The following is a 21,660-nucleotide window of genomic DNA, read 5'->3' on the forward strand; positions in this document are numbered from 1 at the left end:
AGCATATGTGCAGATTACAGAGTGGAACGATAAAATTATTGACTAAAAAAAGGCATGATTCCATTTCCGTTAAAAAAAAACGTTTTTCTTTCTTTGTTGCCGACCATCTACTAGTTAGTCAGTTGTTTACAAATCTCAAGATCGATAGGAGCCTTCTATCATGTCTGAAAGTAACACAATGTTCAATGAGCAAGATGCATCACTGTACAACTCATGCTCTCTACCAATCCAAGTTATGACAACAGGACCATTGCCAGCACCCTCAAAATGCATCGCTGGATTGCCAGGAATAAGAGACATGCCCAAGGTGATGAAAACAAAGTTTCTGGCAACAGTTATGGTTTCAAGTGAGGGCCACATCATGCCACCTAACATCTTCAAAGTCAACACCAAAGTGTACCTGGATGTGCTGAAGAGTGTGGTGATTCCCTGGCAGACCCTAGATGTGGCAGCCTGACTCGGCACCAGTCCACAAGTCCAAAGAGATCCAGGCTTGGCTTAAGAAAGAGTGCTATGACTTTGTATGCTTTTCTCACTGGCCTCCCCTCCTCTCCTCTCCTGATCTTAACTCACTGGACTACTTCGTTTGATCATACATCATGACCTCCCACAAGAGCAAAGCCAACCTGATTGCTGCCATTTGTCAAGTATTCACCGAGTTCTTGGCAGTGCTTGTTGAAAAGGCATGCTCCCAGTTCTTGACCTGTATCGAGGTGGTGATTGAGGCTGAAGGCAACTACATTTAATAGATGTCAGCTCCACTACTTAATCAAGTTACCTGAATTGATTTTTTTCAATAAAAGTTTCAAAATAAAGCTGTAGAGTAGTTTTCTTTATCGTCCCCCCTGCCCCTGTATTTGAGTTCCTTGGCATTCCAGTGTTGCTCTGTGATGATTATATTGAGAAATTATTTGTTGCATTTTTATGCTTATGATTTTATAGTGACACTTCCATACTTCTTTATAGTTTCAAAATAAGACTGTTTTTCATATTTTTTCTAGTATTGTTGCATTATTTTTTTTATCTCTTTTGCAGAGACCACACCTCACGCGCCATACAATGTGACCGTTGTAACCAGTTTGTTCACTGCCAAAGTAGAATGGATGCCAGCCTATGATGGAGGGCTCGAGCAGAGTTACGTTATTTGGTAAGTTGAGCTTGAAAAATATAATTTTATTTAATACCATATGATAACATCTTGAGGGCTGCCATTACATATATTCAAATCCTCCAATTAAGAGGAGTAGCATGGCTTCAACAGAGATCGATGCAGTTTTAGTTTTTTTTTTATCCCTTACTTCAAAAATTGCCAGGAAAAATGATATGGAGTTACTTTTAGCAGTAACAACATCCGGCCCAAATTTAAATTTTACTATTTTTAAAATCAATATAATTTTGAAAACTTGTATTGTTTTCTAAAAGACTATCAGAAAAACCCGACGTTTCGAAGGATTAAATGAGGAGCAATATATAGTATTTCACTATGCTTATAACACCATATTACTTTCTTTATTTTTACTGTCCCCTTTCTTTGAATCAAAAAAGGCATTTATTGAGCTTGGACTTTTTCAAACTTAATATTAAAATATTTTTTTTTAATATAAAAGAACTATTAATTATGAAAAAAAATTTTTACTCCATTATGATTGGTATATATAAACTGAGTAACATTTCAACTAAATAATTAAATTATATATATATATATATATATATATATATATATATATATATATATATATAGTAGCATTCGTGTATTTGTGTCTGTGTGTATAACTCTCCTACAGCACACATCACTGGACCGATCATGACCAAACCTGGCTTGATCAAGATCCCCCATCTAGGGATGGTGCACACCATTTTCCAAGGTAAAGATCAAAGGTCAAAGTCAGAGCCTATGTATATGTACTCTTCTACAGCCCGCACCACTGGAATGATTATGACCAAACCTGACATGATGATGGTCTCCAACCTAGAGATGGTGCACCCCCATTTTTCAAGGTCAAGATCAAAAGTTATGATTGTGACTTTGCTGCAAACATACAGCAAAGTCCTGTGGCTATCTTTGCTAGTATATATATAAATAAATGTAAAAGTCTACATTCCAAATTCCAAGATGTTGACTATCTTATCGTTTATTTCTTTAAGTACGTTGAAATGTCCAATTCTTGACAGCACAGAATCATTCATGTAATTATTATGCCAATTTTTTAAATTTATTTAGCTTTTAACTCATCAGAAGAAAAAGAAATTATCAACTTTAAAAGAACATAAAGAGATATGGGCATGATTACAAAATCTGAAATTGGAAAAGATATCATGGAAAAGATATCATGGAAGAGATATATATTAGTTTTCCATTTTGTTACACTATGTTTGAATGTTAATGTAGAGTCATTAACATTAAATTCATGTATAAATAAATTGTATTGATATTGATAACCATTAACATATAAATATTTTATTAATTTATTATTCATAATAAGTGTATATTTACTTAGATAATATTGATAACTGCTGCCATCACGCACAGAAATCACTTTTTCCATAGCTACCAACGTAATAGATGCACTGAGACTAAAGCTGCCTTCAGGGTTGCCAGCAACCACTGCAAAAGAGTAATAAAAAATGCAAGAGAGCTATATGCTCAGTCCGTTAAATCCAAGGTAGCTGAGCAGCAGCTTGGTTCTCACCAGTTTTGGCAAATAGCAAACAGGATCCTGAACAAAAGCGTGCATTCTATCCCAACCAGCTAATTCTACCCTATGCGACGAAGGCCATCAACTCCTCGTATTTCCTCCTATAATGGACAACACGCTCTGCAACATACAAATATCTCTGCATGAGGTCACCAAGCTAATCAAGAACCTTGATTCCAGTAAAGCAACTGGCCCTGATGGCATTCCAATCACTGTGCTGAAAAAGCTTCAACAAGAACTTGTCCCCATACTTACAAAACTCTAAGCATTGCCTTAAAGAGAAGTGCTTCCTAACACCCTGGAAACTCTCATCAGTATGCCCTGTATTTAATTCAGGTGGTAAGTCATCTCCCTCTCAGTACAGACCAATAAGTCTCCTGTGTGTCATGAGTAAGCTGCTGGAATCCATATTAAATAGAGAAGTAGTCAACCACCTCAACAGAAATAACCTTCTTAGTGACATGCAATATGGTTTCTGTTCTGCCAGATCTACAGCAGATGTGCTAACGGTTATATCTCATAGGATTAGTGAATTTCTTGACAAAGGCTTCCTCTCTAGGGCAATTGCCCTTGACATATCAAAGGCCTTTGATAAGGTATGGCATAAGGGCCTACTTAACAAGATTTCCAGCTGCGGTATAACTGGAAATGTTTTCTTGATCATTAAATCATTTCTCTCCGATAGGCTCATAAGAGTAGTGGTTGATGGACAGAAATCCGAGGCCCTCAATATTAATGCTGGAATCCCTCAGGGGTCCATCCGGGGCCCAACTCTCTTTCTGATCTACATCAATGATCTCCCAAAACACATACTTAAATTATTCGTTGACATCTATGCTAATGACACGACCATCTATGGCAACACATCAAAGGCCGTAAATGACAAAGTTCTCTCTGATTCTCTCTCTTATGATCTCGAGCGCGTGGTACAGTGGGGGAGGAGGTGACTGGTTACTTTTAACGCATCTAAAACCAAGCTCCTATCTTTACATCATCAACACTCTGATCCCCATCTAGCATCAATTGAAATGGGTGGCTCTTGTCTAGGAGAAGCTTCATGTTTTGATAAGCTTCTGGTCTTGACCTTAACTCCGGACCTGAAATGGAACAAGTTAGTTGCCAAGGTTGCTGGGAAAATGGTAGGTCCTTCTACCGTTCCAGAAGATATCTCACCCCTGATGCAATTCTCTATCTATATAAAAGCCAAGTACGTCCAAGGATGGAGTACTTCTGCCACATCTGGGCAGGAGCTGCTAAAAACAGCCTATCCTGCCTTGACAGAGTACAAAATAGACTTCGTAGCCTAGTGGGTGATACCCTTTTCTCTTCCCTGCAGCCTCTCTCCCACAGGAAAGACGTTGCGAGCATGTCTTTGTTTTATCGTTACTACGATGGCAGGTGCTCGTCTGAGCTCCAATCTCTGGTATATATTTATTTGTTATAAAAATAGTACCAGGTGATTTGGGTAATAGTAACAGAACTTCTATTTTTACACTTCCTTAGGCATCACTCCTCATGCACCACACAATCTGACTGTTGTAATCAATTTGTTCACTACCAGTGCGCAGAAGGCCAACCTTATTTTATAGGGCAAAATCGAAGTAAAAATACTTTGGCCTAAAAGAGGTTTGAACTCATAACCGCTCTCTTTATGTATGATGTTTTAAAATGGTTAATAATATAAGCCCATAGTTTTCGTTCCACATCCTCTCACTTCTTTTTCTGCCATTTCCGCTTTACTATTTGATTTTGTTGGACTCTTTCATTAATGTGATGTTGTTTAGATGCACAGCTATCAAGGACAATATGGATCCTTCTTTTGGCTTAAAAGGATCAAATCATGTTAAACTAGCTGGCAGCCCAGCATTGCCCGGTCGTACAATATGCTTAAAAATGATATTTTAATTTTTGCAGATTGTGTATGAATTATTATAGAATCAATCCTGTATTGATTATTATATATTATGAGGAATGATTTGCCTGATAGACTAATTTGCAGAAAAATTAGAAAATAATAATGATAATGTTGTTCATCAAATTCTGTCTGTGTTTGTTTACAATATCACGTCAGCTGATATTTAGGCTTGACGATGAATGCCCTGGAAAAGTCACTTCTGATTAATGTTTAGCCGAACAGGTTGTATGAATTTGATGATTCTCTTGCTGGCAATCGTTTGCCTGAACTCTTTCTAGTTACAATTATTTTCTAAAAAGAAATTAGGTACTTACAAAAGGGACCACATGAAATTTGCCAACATCCGTAAGTAAAAGTGTTTCTGTAAGACCTACTGGATTCGAACTTGGCACTCCCAGGTTATCAGTCTATGTTGTTAACCACTTAGTCACTGTCATCTCTCAAAGTACCCCAACTCTAGAAGAGAAATTTCTATTTTATTTTATTTATTTAGTTTTTTTTTTTTACATAGACGTCACCACTTATCAAGGCCGATAGGCCACTCAAGGATAAGGGTTAAAGAGTGTAGAGTAGTCAAAAGGACAATATAGTAATCGATAGTAATGGAAGTTCGGTAAATTTGTTAACTTAAATGGAACGGCTCATCAGAAACTTATTCACGTTGGACTTGAAGACAACCATATTATAGAAAGCTGAAAAGCAGGAAAACGGAAGACAATTCCACAGGCGTGCAGTTCTAAGAAAGAAGCTTTGATCATGGAATCTATGTTTAGGTTTAGGTACAGATAAAGAGTGGGGAAAATTATTGATAATGTTTTCAGCTAGTCTAGTGTTTCTTGTGAAAGTTTGGCGAGGGGGGACCATAGATTGAAGCTCAGTCGAACACTTTCCATGAAAATAACGATAAAGCAGAGACAAATTCGCAACATCTCTTCTGTGAGATAGAGGTTGCAGCAAAGAGAAAAGGACATCTCCCACCAGGCCACAAAGTCTATTTTGAACCCTATCAAGGCAGGACAAGTCTTTTCTAGCAGCTCCTGCCCATATGTGGCAACAGTATTCCATCCTTGGACGTATCTGGCTCTTATATAGATAGAGAATTGCATCAGCAGTGAGATATCTATTGGATCGATAGAAGGATCCGACCATTTTTCCAGCGGCCTTGGCAACAGATTGGATGTACGTATTCCATTTAAGATCAGGAGTAAAGGTCAAGCCCAGAAGCCTGTCAAAACTCATTTTTTATTTTTATGTAATCTCAGTTTTGGATTACTGCTTGCTCTATGCAAGACATTGAGCACTATGGAGTATGGCTTCCTGACAACATCAACAAAAGGACAGGGAAGTTCTTTATCCGAATTGCATAGTCTAAGTGAGAAACCATAATACAGCATGCACCGCCCTCTCACAATTTTATGGAAAGCCTTGTAAAACAAAAAAGTAATGGTCTGTCTTAATAATCTAATTTGATTTAATCTAATGTTGCATTTTTAATGAGATGAATAGGCTTGGCTCTTTCAAAACAATAACTCAATTCACAGCAAACTTCGAGAAAGACGCACCTGCTAATAATTCTCAGTTGACATTCTTGCATAGAATTTCTTTCTTATTTCTACTAGCGAAAAAAATAAACTGCACCGGCTCTTGATATAGTTAGAGATTCTATATAATTTAAATAGGACCATTTTCATCATTTTGTAGCTTTTAAATAAGAAGCAAATGAGATGGGGTGGGGGGTCTTTTTTACCATACTCTTTCTATACGATGACCCCCCCCCTCCGAAATCATGCACTTACAAACTTTACATGTTCTGATTTCTTATGACTTCTATTAGATTATAGTAAAAACAATTGCTGTAATATTCATAATTTACGGATAAAAATTCAGGAGGGAGACATTTAAGATTCGGTATGAGTGTGAAGCAGATTCAGGATCACACCTAATGTTATGTTATTCAAAAAATCTAGCCAAATCGCTAATCGGGATTTGTTTGAAATCCGTACAACTTAGGCATACCTCTACAATAGACGTAAACCCAGAGTTTCTTGCACTTTTATAATAATAAGTAACAGGAATGAATGATTTGAAAATAATGTTTACTTTCTACTGACAGCGATGACAACACGGAGAGGTCCTAGGGTAGGCAGTGTATTCGGAATGACAGAGCGATAATGCATCTATTCGTTGTCGCTGCTTTCTTCTTCTCTCGTCGTTTCTGCTGCCTCTATTTTATTGGCACGGATGACGTCAGAACTTTCCACCACACATTGTCTGAATTGTTGGTCAGTACCGCTGACATATCCTCGGGCATTCTACGTCCTCCATTTTTAACTTTTTTAACATCATTCCCAGGGTATCTGGATCCAGGATCACTGTCTTGAGCTAGTATCTGACTGACTTTCTTTTGACATCTTCGCAAGCCTGGACAGGCGACTGTCCACCATTGCCACTTGCAACTCCACCCCCCCCTCTCGCTGTAACACTTACTGATGAGACGATTAAGAAAGTGTCCTCCCATATCATTTAACAAAGAATGTTTAACATTCATAATGAAAACCTTTTTGGGATAAATCAGACATAGATTGAAGTTTATTTGTACTAAATATGGTTGAATTGTAGAAAGAATTATAAATTTCATTAAAAATTCCATAAATAGCATTTTCTGAAGTCATCTGATATGAAAGAACGTATCTTTTTTGACTCTATAGTCATCAATTTGATTCCTGGAGATTCTAAACGAATGAATATTAGAAGTATTTAATTTTATCACTAGCAGGTTAACAGGTCTGGCTCGATCGTAAAATATGCAGAACTATTATGTTTTAATCTGTACAGAAACTGAGACATGTGCATCCAAGTACTATGTTTTTTCTAAACAGTTCAATTCTTGTAATTAAAAAAGAATACTCGAGCTGAAATTTAAACTAAAACCTAAAGACAGTGACTCAAGTACAATAGCCATTAGGCCAGCTTGACACGATCTTTAAAGTGTTTTTAAACCTATTTATTCTTACCATAAGGAATCTGTCATGTGAACCATTCACACATGCACATTTAATTGATAAAACAGATAAAATTCACAAACAATTGATAAACAGATAAAAATCCGATGACCCTCCCCCCACATACCAATTTTTCAATTTTGACCCCTTAGCAGCCCTTTTTTCCAGATGAAAACTAATTAAAACGTTTTACATATGTCTGAATAGTTTTATATCAGATTTCAAATCTGTAGATCAAACATTTGTTCAGTATATAGGTTGAGAAGTGTCCCTACACACGCACATTCTCACTTTTATAGATAGAGAGATAGATAGATAGATAGATAGATAGATAACCTGCTAGAAGTTATATGAAGATCAAAAAATGTAAAAGTTTTATGTATAAACATTTGAGGGGGGGGGTCACGCTGTAGGAATAGTAAGATTAAGAAAGACCCTCCTCCTCCTCTCTTTATTTAAAAACTACTGCCTGTATTTAAATCCTGTTAACATACAGAAGAAGAAACGAGCAACACGAATTGAAATTTTTTATTACTTGCGAAGCTTTAGCATTTTCTTTTAATGTTCGTTGCTGAGTATGAGTTCAACGTTTGGTGGATCTATATCAAGCTATGTCATTTCTAACATTCTAAAGTAGTTACGTTTGCATGTCACTCGAGAGCTCACCATTGTCTTTACCGTTCTGTTGTGCTGATGCTCCAATGTCAACTGGAAAAATTTTCGGTCAAAATGCTCCGTTATGTCAACTGAAGACGCCTTACAATTTTTCAATAAAATAACTTTAGTAGGTTTTCGAGTATGCTGAAAACAAATATCTCAGAGAAAATTAGCACAGACAAATAGTTTTCGAGATATAAATACATGTATTTTACAATGTAAATTACTGGCAGTCATGTTTGAATGGGCGGTATATGAAGGCGTCAAACCCTCAGTTTTTTTTTTTTTTTCAGTGCAATTCTGAAAGTCGTTCGTGACATGGGGAGGTGTTTATTTTGAAGGCCATTCTTAATATAGGGACGTTGAGGGTGTTTATCTGAAAGCTGTTCTTAACATGGGGATGTTTGGGGTGTTTATTCTTAAAGGCATTTTCTTATTTTCCACCTCCTCATGTTAAGAATGGTTTCCAGAATAAACAGGTTAGACAACCAGTGCACATTGACCGAATTTTCTTGAATTTGAATCCTTGAAAATAATTTTTTGGTGGAATTAGCTAGAAATGACGTTGAATAAACGTTTGCAGTTCGTCTGCAATGCAATGAAATGGCGTTTGCAGTTCGTCTGCAATGCAATGAAATGACGTTGAATAAACGTTTACAGTTCGTCTGTGCATGCTCACTGAACCATTTCATTGAAACAACAAAGATGGTGGCGGCCAATTCAACTACTAGAAATTACATTGGATAATACAGGTATTTATATCTCGAAAATTATTTGTCGGTGTTAATTTTCCCTACGATATTCGTTTTCAGCATACCCTAAAACCTCCAAAAGTTGTCATTTTACTGAAAAATTGTAAGGAGTCTTCAGTTGGCATAATGGAGCACTTTCACCAAATTTTATGTTGGTTAACAATCTTATTGGATTTTGTCTTAATTGGTTGATTACTAAACTTGTTTTGAATCATGCTAAAAGCTTTCTGATTAGGTAATCAAGATTTTATTATTTTATTTTAATTTGGTCGTGTGACCTATTTATACAGACGTGATTGTAAACAATTGTCCTTTGCATTCCCATTTCCAAATCTGGTGAAAAAGACGGTGAAGAAAAGAATAAGCAAACATGAGACATGAAGGAAAGGCAATGGCTTCGTAAGCAATTACACATTGTTTTTACTCGGCCGTGAGCTGGCTACACATATTCTATATTTTCAGCAATATACCCTCGCGTGATTTTATGTTTATTTGTGTTTTAGGGTTGATACTTTTTTTTTTTTTTGCTCTAACTTGTTACATATTATTTTTATGACAGTATGAGTATTAGAATTAACAGTAAACTAATTGTTAGATTTAAAACACGACTCCTATTTTCTGCTTAGCAGCTTACCTAATCTCACTTCCGGTTTCGGTTTACAGCATTTTCTATTTTTACAGCGTGATCCTGGTTTGTTTTCTTTTTGAAAAATAGATATTATTCTCGAAATATCAAAGACATTTACCATTCCGGTCATATTGATCAGTAAGTCCACATTTACTGATTTATACATGCAATTGATTTTAGAAAAATAAGTAGAGATACAAATATTTATAAAATCAACAAAATCTTCGTTCGTTTGTCTGTTTTTCTTCATATGTCACATCGGTTCACTAGCCCAGTATTAGGCATTGCTACATCCTTCTTTACACTTACATATTTGTTTACTAGAAATGCTTTAAACAACCGATGTTTCCTTTTTATAGTATTTTGTATTTTCATCAATATACCCTTGTGTGATTTTATGTTTTTAGTGTTTTAGGAGTAATTGCTTTTTATTTGGGATGGGTCACCGGTTATCAAGGTCCAAAGTTCACTTTAGAATAAAGGTTGATCAGTGTCAGGTAGAGAGTGAAACAATACCGTGATGATCGGTAATGGTAGAACTCAGGTAGGGTTTGTTTATTTAATAGGATAGCTCAACAAGAACTTATTTACATTAGACTTTAAAACAACCATGTTAAAGTCAGATGGGAAATAACTCCACGGTGTTATGTTCTACATCGGAAAGTTCTAGACTTTGTTCATGGAATTTTTGTTTACTTTGTAAAACTAATTACATAAATTGACTTACATTTTTAGCAGTTATCTTTATTTACAAAAGTCATAATTGATTAATGGAATCACTTTTGAATTAGGATTTAGTTTCCTGAAATTACTTTAATCAATTCAAAATACAATATCATATTTCTTAAATAAAGTGCAAAATTTTAATTAAACAATTTTCAATCATGGATGCCGATCGAATAAATGAATATATTAACATGAGCTATTTACGTGATGTCATAGAAAGGTAACGATCAACAAAAAAATATAAAATATATTACTGTTAATTTGATAGCATAATAGATAGTTTCAGGTTGGGTAACTGGCTTGTAAACGTATACGGAGAACAGCCCAAATGTATTGATATTCCATCATATTCCTTGGGGTTAGTATCGTCGTTATGTTATATATAATGTGTGTGTGTGAGAAATAGAGGGGTGAAGTTATAGAAAGAAATTATGTGACAAGGAAAGAAATGAATATATAATAAGAAATGATCAAATATGGATCGTCGTTATTATGTTATATATATATATATATATATATATATATATATATATATATATATATGGTAGCTTCCTTCATTATTGACAGAGTATGGATACCCACTGTAAGGGTACCTGCGTGTGGAATTTTTGTGGTAAGAGTTGTGCCATCTCCAACCACACCTCTCCTGAGTCGACCTTGTTAATTACTAGTGGTAAGTGGAGATTCAGGACTACTGGAAATAATGCCGAGATAAGCGGAGAGCACATACAGTGCCTGTAACTCCCAAATGGTTACCCATCTTGTATTAGCCAGGCTCAACTTTGCTTAACGTAAGTGATCTGACGAGAACCGGTGTGTCAACTTGATTATGCTGTGTGTTTATATATATATATATATATATATATATATATATATATATATATATATATGAGAACTAGAAGGATGAAGTTATAGAAAGAGAAATGACGTGACAAGGAGAGAGATGAATATGTGAGAAATGGCCAACGGTGGATATAAAGATAAAAATAAGATTAGTTTAATAATTTTATTCGACGCAATCAAAATTATTAGTAATCTCTATGGCTGTGACAACAGCATATTCTTTTCATTGTTTTGACTCTTGAGTATATATCTGTTAATATCTGATATGTTTTTATATAGTCGGATGTGGTTCTCGGTTGATTAAGTGTGTCTAACTGTGTCGGATATTTACCCGAGAGTCAAAGCCCTAGTAACCACTGTACATCTCATTTATACATGTTTTATAGTGCTATCCAAAGGTATTTAAGAATAACACTAATCTTATAGTGCTATCCAAAGGTATGTAAGAATAACACTAATTTTATAGTGCTATCCAAAGGTATGTAAGAATAACACTAATTTTATAGTGCTATCCAAAGGTATGTAAGAATAACACTAATTTTATAGTGCTATCCAAAGGTATGTAAGAATAACACTAATTTTATAGTGCTATCCAAAGGTATGTAAGAATAACACTAATTTTATAGTGCTATCCAAAGGTATGTAAGAATAACACTAATTTTATAGTGCTATCCAAAGGTATGTAAGAATAACACTAATTTTATAGTGCTATCCAAAGGTATGTAAGAATAACACTAATTTTATAGTGCTATCCAAAGGTATTTAATAATAACACTAATTTTATAGTGCTATCCAAAGGTATGTAAGAATAACACTAATTTTATAGTGCTATCCAAAGGTATGTAAGAATAACACTAATTTTATAGTGCTATCCAAAGGTATGTAAGAATAACACTAATTTTATAGTGCTATCCAAAGGTATGTAAGAATAACACTAATTTTATAGTGCTATCCAAAGGTATGTAAGAATAACACTAATTTTATAGTGCTATCCAAAGGTATTTAATAATAACACTAATCTTATAGTGCTATCCAAAGGTATTTAATAATAACACTAATCTTATAGTGCTATCCAAAGGTATTTAAGAATAACACTAATCTTATAGTGCTATCCAAAGGTATGTAAGAATAACACTAATTTTATAGTGCTATCCAAAGGTATGTAAGAATAACACTAATTTTATAGTGCTATCCAAAGGTATTTAATAATAACACTAATTTTATAGTGCTATCCAAAGGTATGTAAGAATAACACTAATTTTATAGTGCTATCCAAAGGTATTTAATAATAACACTAATTTTATAGTGCTATCCAAAGGTATGTAAGAATAACACTAATTTTATAGTGCTATCCAAAGGTATGTAAGAATAACACTAATTTTATAGTTCTATCCAAAGGTATTAAAGAATAACACTAATCTTATAGTGCTATCCAAAGGTATGTAAGAATAACACTAATTTTATAGTGCTATCCAAAGGTATTTAAGAATAACACTAATTTTATAGTGCTATCCAAAGGTATGTAAGAATAACACTAATTTTATAGTGCTATCCAAAGGTATGTAAGAATAACACTAATCTTATAGTGCTATCCAAAGGTATTTAAGAATAACACTAATCTTATAGTGCTATCCAAAGGTATGTAAGAATAACACTAATTTTATAGTGCTATCCAAAGGTATGTAAGAATAACACTAATTTTATAGTGCTATCCAAAGGTATTTAATAATAACACTAATCTTATAGTGCTATCCAAAGGTATTTAATAATAACACTAATTTTATAGTTCTATCCAAAGGTATTTAAGAATAACACTAATTTTATAGTGCTATCCAAAGGTATTTAATAATAACACTAATTTTATAGTGCTATCCAAAGGTATTTAATAATAACACTAATTTTATAGTGCTATCCAAAGGTATTTAATAATAACACTAATTTTATAGTGCTATCCAAAGGTATGTAAGAATAACACTAATTTTATAGTGCTATCCAAAGGTATTTAATAATAACACTAATTTTATAGTGCTATCCAAAGGTATGTAAGAATAACACTAATTTTATAGTGCTATCCAAAGGTATGTAAGAATAACACTAATTTTATAGTGCTATCCAAAGGTATGTAAGAATAACACTAATTTTATAGTGCTATCCAAAGGTATGTAAGAATAACACTAATTTTATAGTGCTATCCAAAGGTATGTAAGAATAACACTAATTTTATAGTGCTATCCAAAGGTATTTAATAATAACACTAATTTTATAGTGCTATCCAAAGGTATGTAAGAATAACACTAATTTTATAGTGCTATCCAAAGGTATTTAATAATAACACTAATCTTATAGTGCTATCCAAAGGTATGTAAGAATAACACTAATTTTATAGTGCTATCCAAAGGTATGTAAGAATAACACTAATTTTATAGTGCTATCCAAAGGTATGTAAGAATAACACTAATTTTATAGTGCTATCCAAAGGTATATAAGAATACCACTAATTTTATAGTGCTATCCAAAGGTATGTAAGAATAACACTAATTTTATAGTGCTATCCAAAGGTATGTAAGAATAACACTAATTTTATAGTGCTATCCAAAGGTATGTAAGAATAACACTAATTTTATAGTGCTATCCAAAGGTATGTAAGAATAACACTAATTTTATAGTGCTATCCAAAGGTATGTAAGAATAACACTAATTTTATAGTGCTATCCAAAGGTATGTAAGAATAACACTAATTTTATAGTGCTATCCAAAGGTATTTAATAATAACACTAATCTTATAGTGCTATCCAAAGGTATGTAAGAATAACACTAATTTTATAGTGCTATCCAAAGGTATGTAAGAATAACACTAATTTTATAGTGCTATCCAAAGGTATGTAAGAATAACACTAATTTTATAGTGCTATCCAAAGGTATGTAAGAATAACACTAATTTTATAGTGCTATCCAAAGGTATGTAAGAATAACACTAATTTTATAGTGCTATCCAAAGGTATGTAAGAATAACACTAATTTTATAGTGCTATCCAAAGGTATGTAAGAATAACACTAATTTTATAGTGCTATCCAAAGGTATGTAAGAATAACACTAATTTTATAGTGCTATCCAAAGGTATGTAAGAATAACACTAATTTTATAGTGCTATCCAAAGGTATGTAAGAATAACACTAATTTTATAGTGCTATCCAAAGGTATGTAAGAATAACACTAATTTTATAGTGCTATCCAAAGGTATGTAAGAATAACACTAATTTTATAGTGCTATCCAAAGGTATGTAAGAATAACACTAATTTTATAGTGCTATCCAAAGGTATGTAAGAATAACACTAATTTTATAGTGCTATCCAAAGGTATGTAAGAATAACACTAATTTTATAGTGCTATCCAAAGGTATGTAAGAATAACACTAATTTTATAGTGCTATCCAAAGGTATGTAAGAATAACACTAATTTTATAGTGCTATCCAAAGGTATGTAAGAATAACACTAATTTTATAGTGCTATCCAAAGGTATGTAAGAATAACACTAATTTTATAGTGCTATCCAAAGGTATGTAAGAATAACACTAATTTTATAGTGCTATCCAAAGGTATGTAAGAATAACACTAATTTTATAGTGCTATCCAAAGGTATGTAAGAATAACACTAATTTTATAGTGCTATCCAAAGGTATGTAAGAATAACACTAATTTTATAGTGCTATCCAAAGGTATGTAAGAATAACACTAATTTTATAGTGCTATCCAAAGGTATTTAATAATAACACTAATTTTATAGTGCTATCCAAAGGTATGTAAGAATAACACTAATTTTATAGTGCTATCCAAAGGTATTTAATAATAACACTAATCTTATAGTGCTATCCAAAGGTATGTAAGAATAACACTAATTTTATAGTGCTATCCAAAGGTATGTAAGAATAACACTAATTTTATAGTGCTATCCAAAGGTATGTAAGAATAACACTAATTTTATAGTGCTATCCAAAGGTATGTAAGAATAACACTAATTTTATAGTGCTATCCAAAGGTATGTAAGAATAACACTAATTTTATAGTGCTATCCAAAGGTATGTAAGAATAACACTAATTTTATAGTGCTATCCAAAGGTATGTAAGAATAACACTAATTTTATAGTGCTATCCAAAGGTATGTAAGAATAACACTAATTTTATAGTGCTATCCAAAGGTATGTAAGAATAACACTAATTTTATAGTGCTATCCAAAGGTATGTAAGAATAACACTAATTTTATAGTGCTATCCAAAGGTATGTAAGAATAACACTAATTTTATAGTGCTATCCAAAGGTATGTAATAATAACACTAATTTTATAGTGCTATCCAAAGGTATGTAAGAATAACACTAATTTTATAGTGCTATCCAAAGGTATGTAAGAATAACACTAATTTTATAGTGCTATCCAAAGGTATGTAAGAATAACACTAATTTTATAGTGCTATCCAAAGGTATGTAAGAATAACACTAATTTTATAGTGCTATCCAAAGGTATGTAAGAATAACACTAATTTTATAGTGCTATCCAAAGGTATGTAAGAATAACACTAATTTTATAGTGCTATCCAAAGGTATTTAATAATAACACTAATTTTATAGTGCTATCCAAAGGTATGTAAGAATAACACTAATTTTATAGTGCTATCCAAAGGTATGTAAGAATAACACTAATTTTATAGTGCTATCCAAAGGTATGTAAGAATAACACTAATTTTATAGTGCTATCCAAAGGTATGTAAGAATAACACTAATTTTATAGTGCTATCCAAAGGTATGTAAGAATAACACTAATTTTATAGTGCTATCCAAAGGTATGTAAGAATAACACTAATTTTATAGTGCTATCCAAAGGTATGTAAGAATAACACTAATTTTATAGTGCTATCCAAAGGTATGTAAGAATAACACTAATTTTATAGTGCTATCCAAAGGTATGTAAGAATAACACTAATTTTATAGTGCTATCCAAAGGTATGTAAGAATAACACTAATTTTATAGTGCTATCCAAAGGTATGTAAGAATAACACTAATTTTATAGTGCTATCCAAAGGTATTTAATAATAACACTAATTTTATAGTGCTATCCAAAGGTATGTAAGAATAACACTAATTTTATAGTGCTATCCAAAGGTATGTAAGAATAACACTAATTTTATAGTGCTATCCAAAGGTATGTAAGAATAACACTAATTTTATAGTGCTATCCAAAGGTATGTAAGAATAACACTAATTTTATAGTGCTATCCAAAGGTATTTAATAATAACACTAATCTTATAGTGCTATCCAAAGGTATTTAATAATAACACTAATCTTATAGTGCTATCCAAAGGTATTTAAGAATAACACTAATCTTATAGTGCTATCCAAAGGTATGTAAGAATAACACTAATTTTATAGTGCTATCCAAAGGTATGTAAGAATAACACTAATTTTATAGTGCTATCCAAAGGTATTTAATAATAACACTAATTTTATAGTGCTATCCAAAGGTATGTAAGAATAACACTAATTTTATAGTGCTATCCAAAGGTATTTAATAATAACACTAATTTTATAGTGCTATCCAAAGGTATGTAAGAATAACACTAATTTTATAGTGCTATCCAAAGGTATGTAAGAATAACACTAATTTTATAGTGCTATCCAAAGGTATTAAAGAATAACACTAATCTTATAGTGCTATCCAAAGGTATGTAAGAATAACACTAATTTTATAGTGCTATCCAAAGGTATTTAAGAATAACACTAATTTTATAGTGCTATCCAAAGGTATGTAAGAATAACACTAATTTTATAGTGCTATCCAAAGGTATGTAAGAATAACACTAATCTTATAGTGCTATCCAAAGGTATTTAAGAATAACACTAATCTTATAGTGCTATCCAAAGGTATGTAAGAATAACACTAATTTTATAGTGCTATCCAAAGGTATTTAATAATAACACTAATCTTATAGTGCTATCCAAAGGTATGTAAGAATAACACTAATTTTATAGTGCTATCCAAAGGTATGTAAGAATAACACTAATTTTATAGTGCTATCCAAAGGTATGTAAGAATAACACTAATCTTATAGTGCTATCCAAAGGTATGTAAGAATAACACTAATTTTATAGTGCTATCCAAAGGTATTTAATAATAACACTAATCTTATAGTGCTATCCAAAGGTATGTAAGAATAACACTAATTTTATAGTGCTATCCAAAGGTATGTAAGAATAACACTAATTTTATAGTGCTATCCAAAGGTATGTAAGAATAACACTAATTTTATAGTGCTATCCAAAGGTATGTAAGAATAACACTAATTTTATAGTGCTATCCAAAGGTATGTAAGAATAACACTAATTTTATAGTGCTATCCAAAGGTATGTAAGAATAACACTAATTTTATAGTGCTATCCAAAGGTATGTAAGAATAACACTAATTTTATAGTGCTATCCAAAGGTATGTAAGAATAACACTAATTTTATAGTGCTATCCAAAGGTATGTAAGAATAACACTAATTTTATAGTGCTATCCAAAGGTATGTAAGAATAACACTAATTTTATAGTGCTATCCAAAGGTATGTAAGAATAACACTAATTTTATAGTGCTATCCAAAGGTATGTAAGAATAACACTAATTTTATAGTGCTATCCAAAGGTATGTAAGAATAACACTAATTTTATAGTGCTATCCAAAGGTATGTAAGAATAACACTAATTTTATAGTGCTATCCAAAGGTATGTAAGAATAACACTAATTTTATAGTGCTATCCAAAGGTATGTTAGAATAACACTAATTTTATAGTGCTATCCAAAGGTATGTAAGAATAACACTAATTTTATAGTGCTATCCAAAGGTATTTAATAATAACACTAATTTTATAGTGCTATCCAAAGGTATGTACGAATAACACTAATTTTATAGTGCTATCCAAAGGTATGTAAGAATAACACTAATTTTATAGTGCTATCCAAAGGTATGTAAGAATAACACTAATTTTATAGTGCTATCCAAAGGTATGTAAGAATAACACTAATTTTATAGTGCTATCCAAAGGTATGTAAGAATAACACTAATTTTATAGTGCTATCCAAAGGTATGTAAGAATAACACTAATTTTATAGTGCTATCCAAAGGTATGTAAGAATAACACTAATTTTATAGTGCTATCCAAAGGTATTTAATAATAACACTAATTTTATAGTGCTATCCAAAGGTATGTAAGAATAACACTAATTTTATAGTGCTATCCAAAGGTATTTAATAATAACACTAATCTTATAGTGCTATCCAAAGGTATGTAAGAATAACACTAATTTTATAGTGCTATCCAAAGGTATGTAAGAATAACACTAATTTTATAGTGCTATCCAAAGGTATGTAAGAATAACACTAATTTTATAGTGCTATCCAAAGGTATGTAAGAATAACACTAATTTTATAGTGCTATCCAAAGGTATGTAAGAATAACACTAATTTTATAGTGCTATCCAAAGGTATGTAAGAATAACACTAATTTTATAGTGCTATCCAAAGGTATGTAAGAATAACACTAATTTTATAGTGCTATCCAAAGGTATGTAAGAATAACACTAATTTTATAGTGCTATCCAAAGGTATGTAAGAATAACACTAATTTTATAGTGCTATCCAAAGGTATGTAAGAATAACACTAATTTTATAGTGCTATCCAAAGGTATGTAAGAATAACACTAATTTTATAGTGCTATCCAAAGGCATTTAATAATAACACTAATTTTATAGTGCTATCCAAAGGTATGTAAGAATAACACTAATTTTATAGTGCTATCCAAAGGTATGTAAGAATAACACTAATTTTATAGTGCTATCCAAAGGTATGTAAGAATAACACTAATTTTATAGTGCTATCCAAAGGTATGTAAGAATAACACTAATTTTATAGTGCTATCCAAAGGTATGTAAGAATAACACTAATTTTATAGTGCTATCCAAAGGTATGTAAGAATAACACTAATTTTATAGTGCTATCCAAAGGTATTTAATAATAACACTAATTTTATAGTGCTATCCAAAGGTATGTAAGAATAACACTAATTTTATAGTGCTATCCAAAGGTATGTAAGAATAACACTAATTTTATAGTGCTATCCAAAGGTATGTAAGAATAACACTAATTTTATAGTGCTATCCAAAGGTATGTAAGAATAACACTAATTTTATAGTGCTATCCAAAGGTATGTAAGAATAACACTAATTTTATAGTGCTATCCAAAGGTATGTAAGAATAACACTAATTTTATAGTGCTATCCAAAGGTATGTAAGAATAACACTAATTTTATAGTGCTATCCAAAGGTATGTAAGAATAACACTAATTTTATAGTGCTATCCAAAGGTATGTAAGAATAACACTAATTTTATAGTGCTATCCAAAGGTATGTAAGAATAACACTAATTTTATAGTGCTATCCAAAGGTATGTAAGAATAACACTAATTTTATAGTGCTATCCAAAGGTATTTAATAATAACACTAATTTTATAGTGCTATCCAAAGGTATGTAAGAATAACACTAATTTTATAGTGCTATCCAAAGGTATGTAAGAATAACACTAATTTTATAGTGCTATCCAAAGGTATGTAAGAATAACACTAATTTTATAGTGCTATCCAAAGGTATGTAAGAATAACACTAATTTTATAGTGCTATCCAAAGGTATTTAATAATAACACTAATCTTATAGTGCTATCCAAAGGTATGTAAGAATAACACTAATTTTATAGTGCTATCCAAAGGTATTTAATAATAACACTAATTTTATAGTGCTATCCAAAGGTATGTAAGAATAACACTAATTTTATAGTGCTATCCAAAGGTATGTAAGAATAACACTAATTTTATAGTGCTATCCAAAGGTATGTAAGAATAACACTAATTTTATAGTGCTATCCAAAGGTATGTAAGAATAACACTAATTTTATAGTGCTATCCAAAGGTATGTAAGAATAACACTAATTTTATAGTGTTATCCAAAGGTATTTAATAATAACACTAATCTTATAGTGCTATCCAAAGGTATTTAATAATAACACTAATCTTATAGTGCTATCCAAAGGTATTTAAGAATAACACTAATCTTATAGTGCTATCCAAAGGTATGTAAGAATAACACTAATTTTATAGTGCTATCCAAAGGTATGTAAGAATAACACTAATTTTATAGTGCTATCCAAAGGTATTTAATAATAACACTAATTTTATAGTGCTATCCAAAGGTATGTAAGAATAACACTAATTTTATAGTGCTATCCAAAGGTATTTAATAATAACACTAATTTTATAGTGCTATCCAAAGGTATGTAAGAATAACACTAATTTTATAGTGCTATCCAAAGGTATGTAAGAATAACACTAATTTTATAGTGCTATCCAAAGGTATTAAAGAATAACACTAATCTTATAGTGCTATCCAAAGGTATGTAAGAATAACACTAATTTTATAGTGCTATCCAAAGGTATTTAAGAATAACACTAATTTTATAGTGCTATCCAAAGGTATGTAAGAATAACACTAATTTTATAGTGCTATCCAAAGGTATGTAAGAATAACACTAATCTTATAGTGCTATCCAAAGGTATTTAAGAATAACACTAATCTTATAGTGCTATCCAAAGGTATGTAAGAATAACACTAATTTTATAGTGCTATCCAAAGGTATTTAATAATAACACTAATCTTATAGTGCTATCCAAAGGTATGTAAGAATAACACTAATTTTATAGTGCTATCCAAAGGTATGTAAGAATAACACTAATTTTATAGTGCTATCCAAAGGTATGTAAGAATAACACTAATCTTATAGTGCTATCCAAAGGTATGTAAGAATAACACTAATTTTATAGTGCTATCCAAAGGTATTTAATAATAACACTAATCTTATAGTGCTATCCAAAGGTATGTAAGAATAACACTAATTTTATAGTGCTATCCAAAGGTATGTAAGAATAACACTAATTTTATAGTGCTATCCAAAGGTATGTAAGAATAACACTAATTTTATAGTGCTATCCAAAGGTATGTAAGAATAACACTAATTTTATAGTGCTATCCAAAGGTATGTAAGAATAACACTAATTTTATAGTGCTATCCAAAGGTATGTAAGAATAACACTAATTTTATAGTGCTATCCAAAGGTATGTAAGAATAACACTAATTTTATAGTGCTATCCAAAGGTATGTAAGAATAACACTAATTTTATAGTGCTATCCAAAGGTATTTAATAATAACACTAATTTTATAGTGCTATCCAAAGGTATGTACGAATAACACTAATTTTATAGTGCTATCCAAAGGTATGTAAGAATAACACTAATTTTATAGTGCTATCCAAAGGTATGTAAGAATAACACTAATTTTATAGTGCTATCCAAAGGTA

General features: G+C 31.5%; 1 protein-coding gene across 1 annotated transcript in view; it reads left to right on the forward strand.

The window, feature by feature from the left end:
- Positions 1 to 21,660, forward strand: part of LOC145248803 (uncharacterized) — a 2,668,808-nt gene that overhangs the window by 2,370,326 nt on the left and 276,822 nt on the right. The window contains exon 11 of the mRNA XM_080110455.1: positions 1,036 to 1,147. Within this exon, the coding sequence (XP_079966581.1) occupies positions 1,036 to 1,147 (112 nt within the window). The remainder of the gene's footprint in view (positions 1 to 1,035; positions 1,148 to 21,660) is intronic.

Source organism: Euprymna scolopes, chromosome 27 (assembly GCF_053919585.1).
Source record: "Euprymna scolopes isolate OS-2025 chromosome 27, ASM5391958v1, whole genome shotgun sequence".
NCBI classification, from domain to species: domain Eukaryota; kingdom Metazoa; phylum Mollusca; class Cephalopoda; order Sepiida; family Sepiolidae; genus Euprymna; species Euprymna scolopes.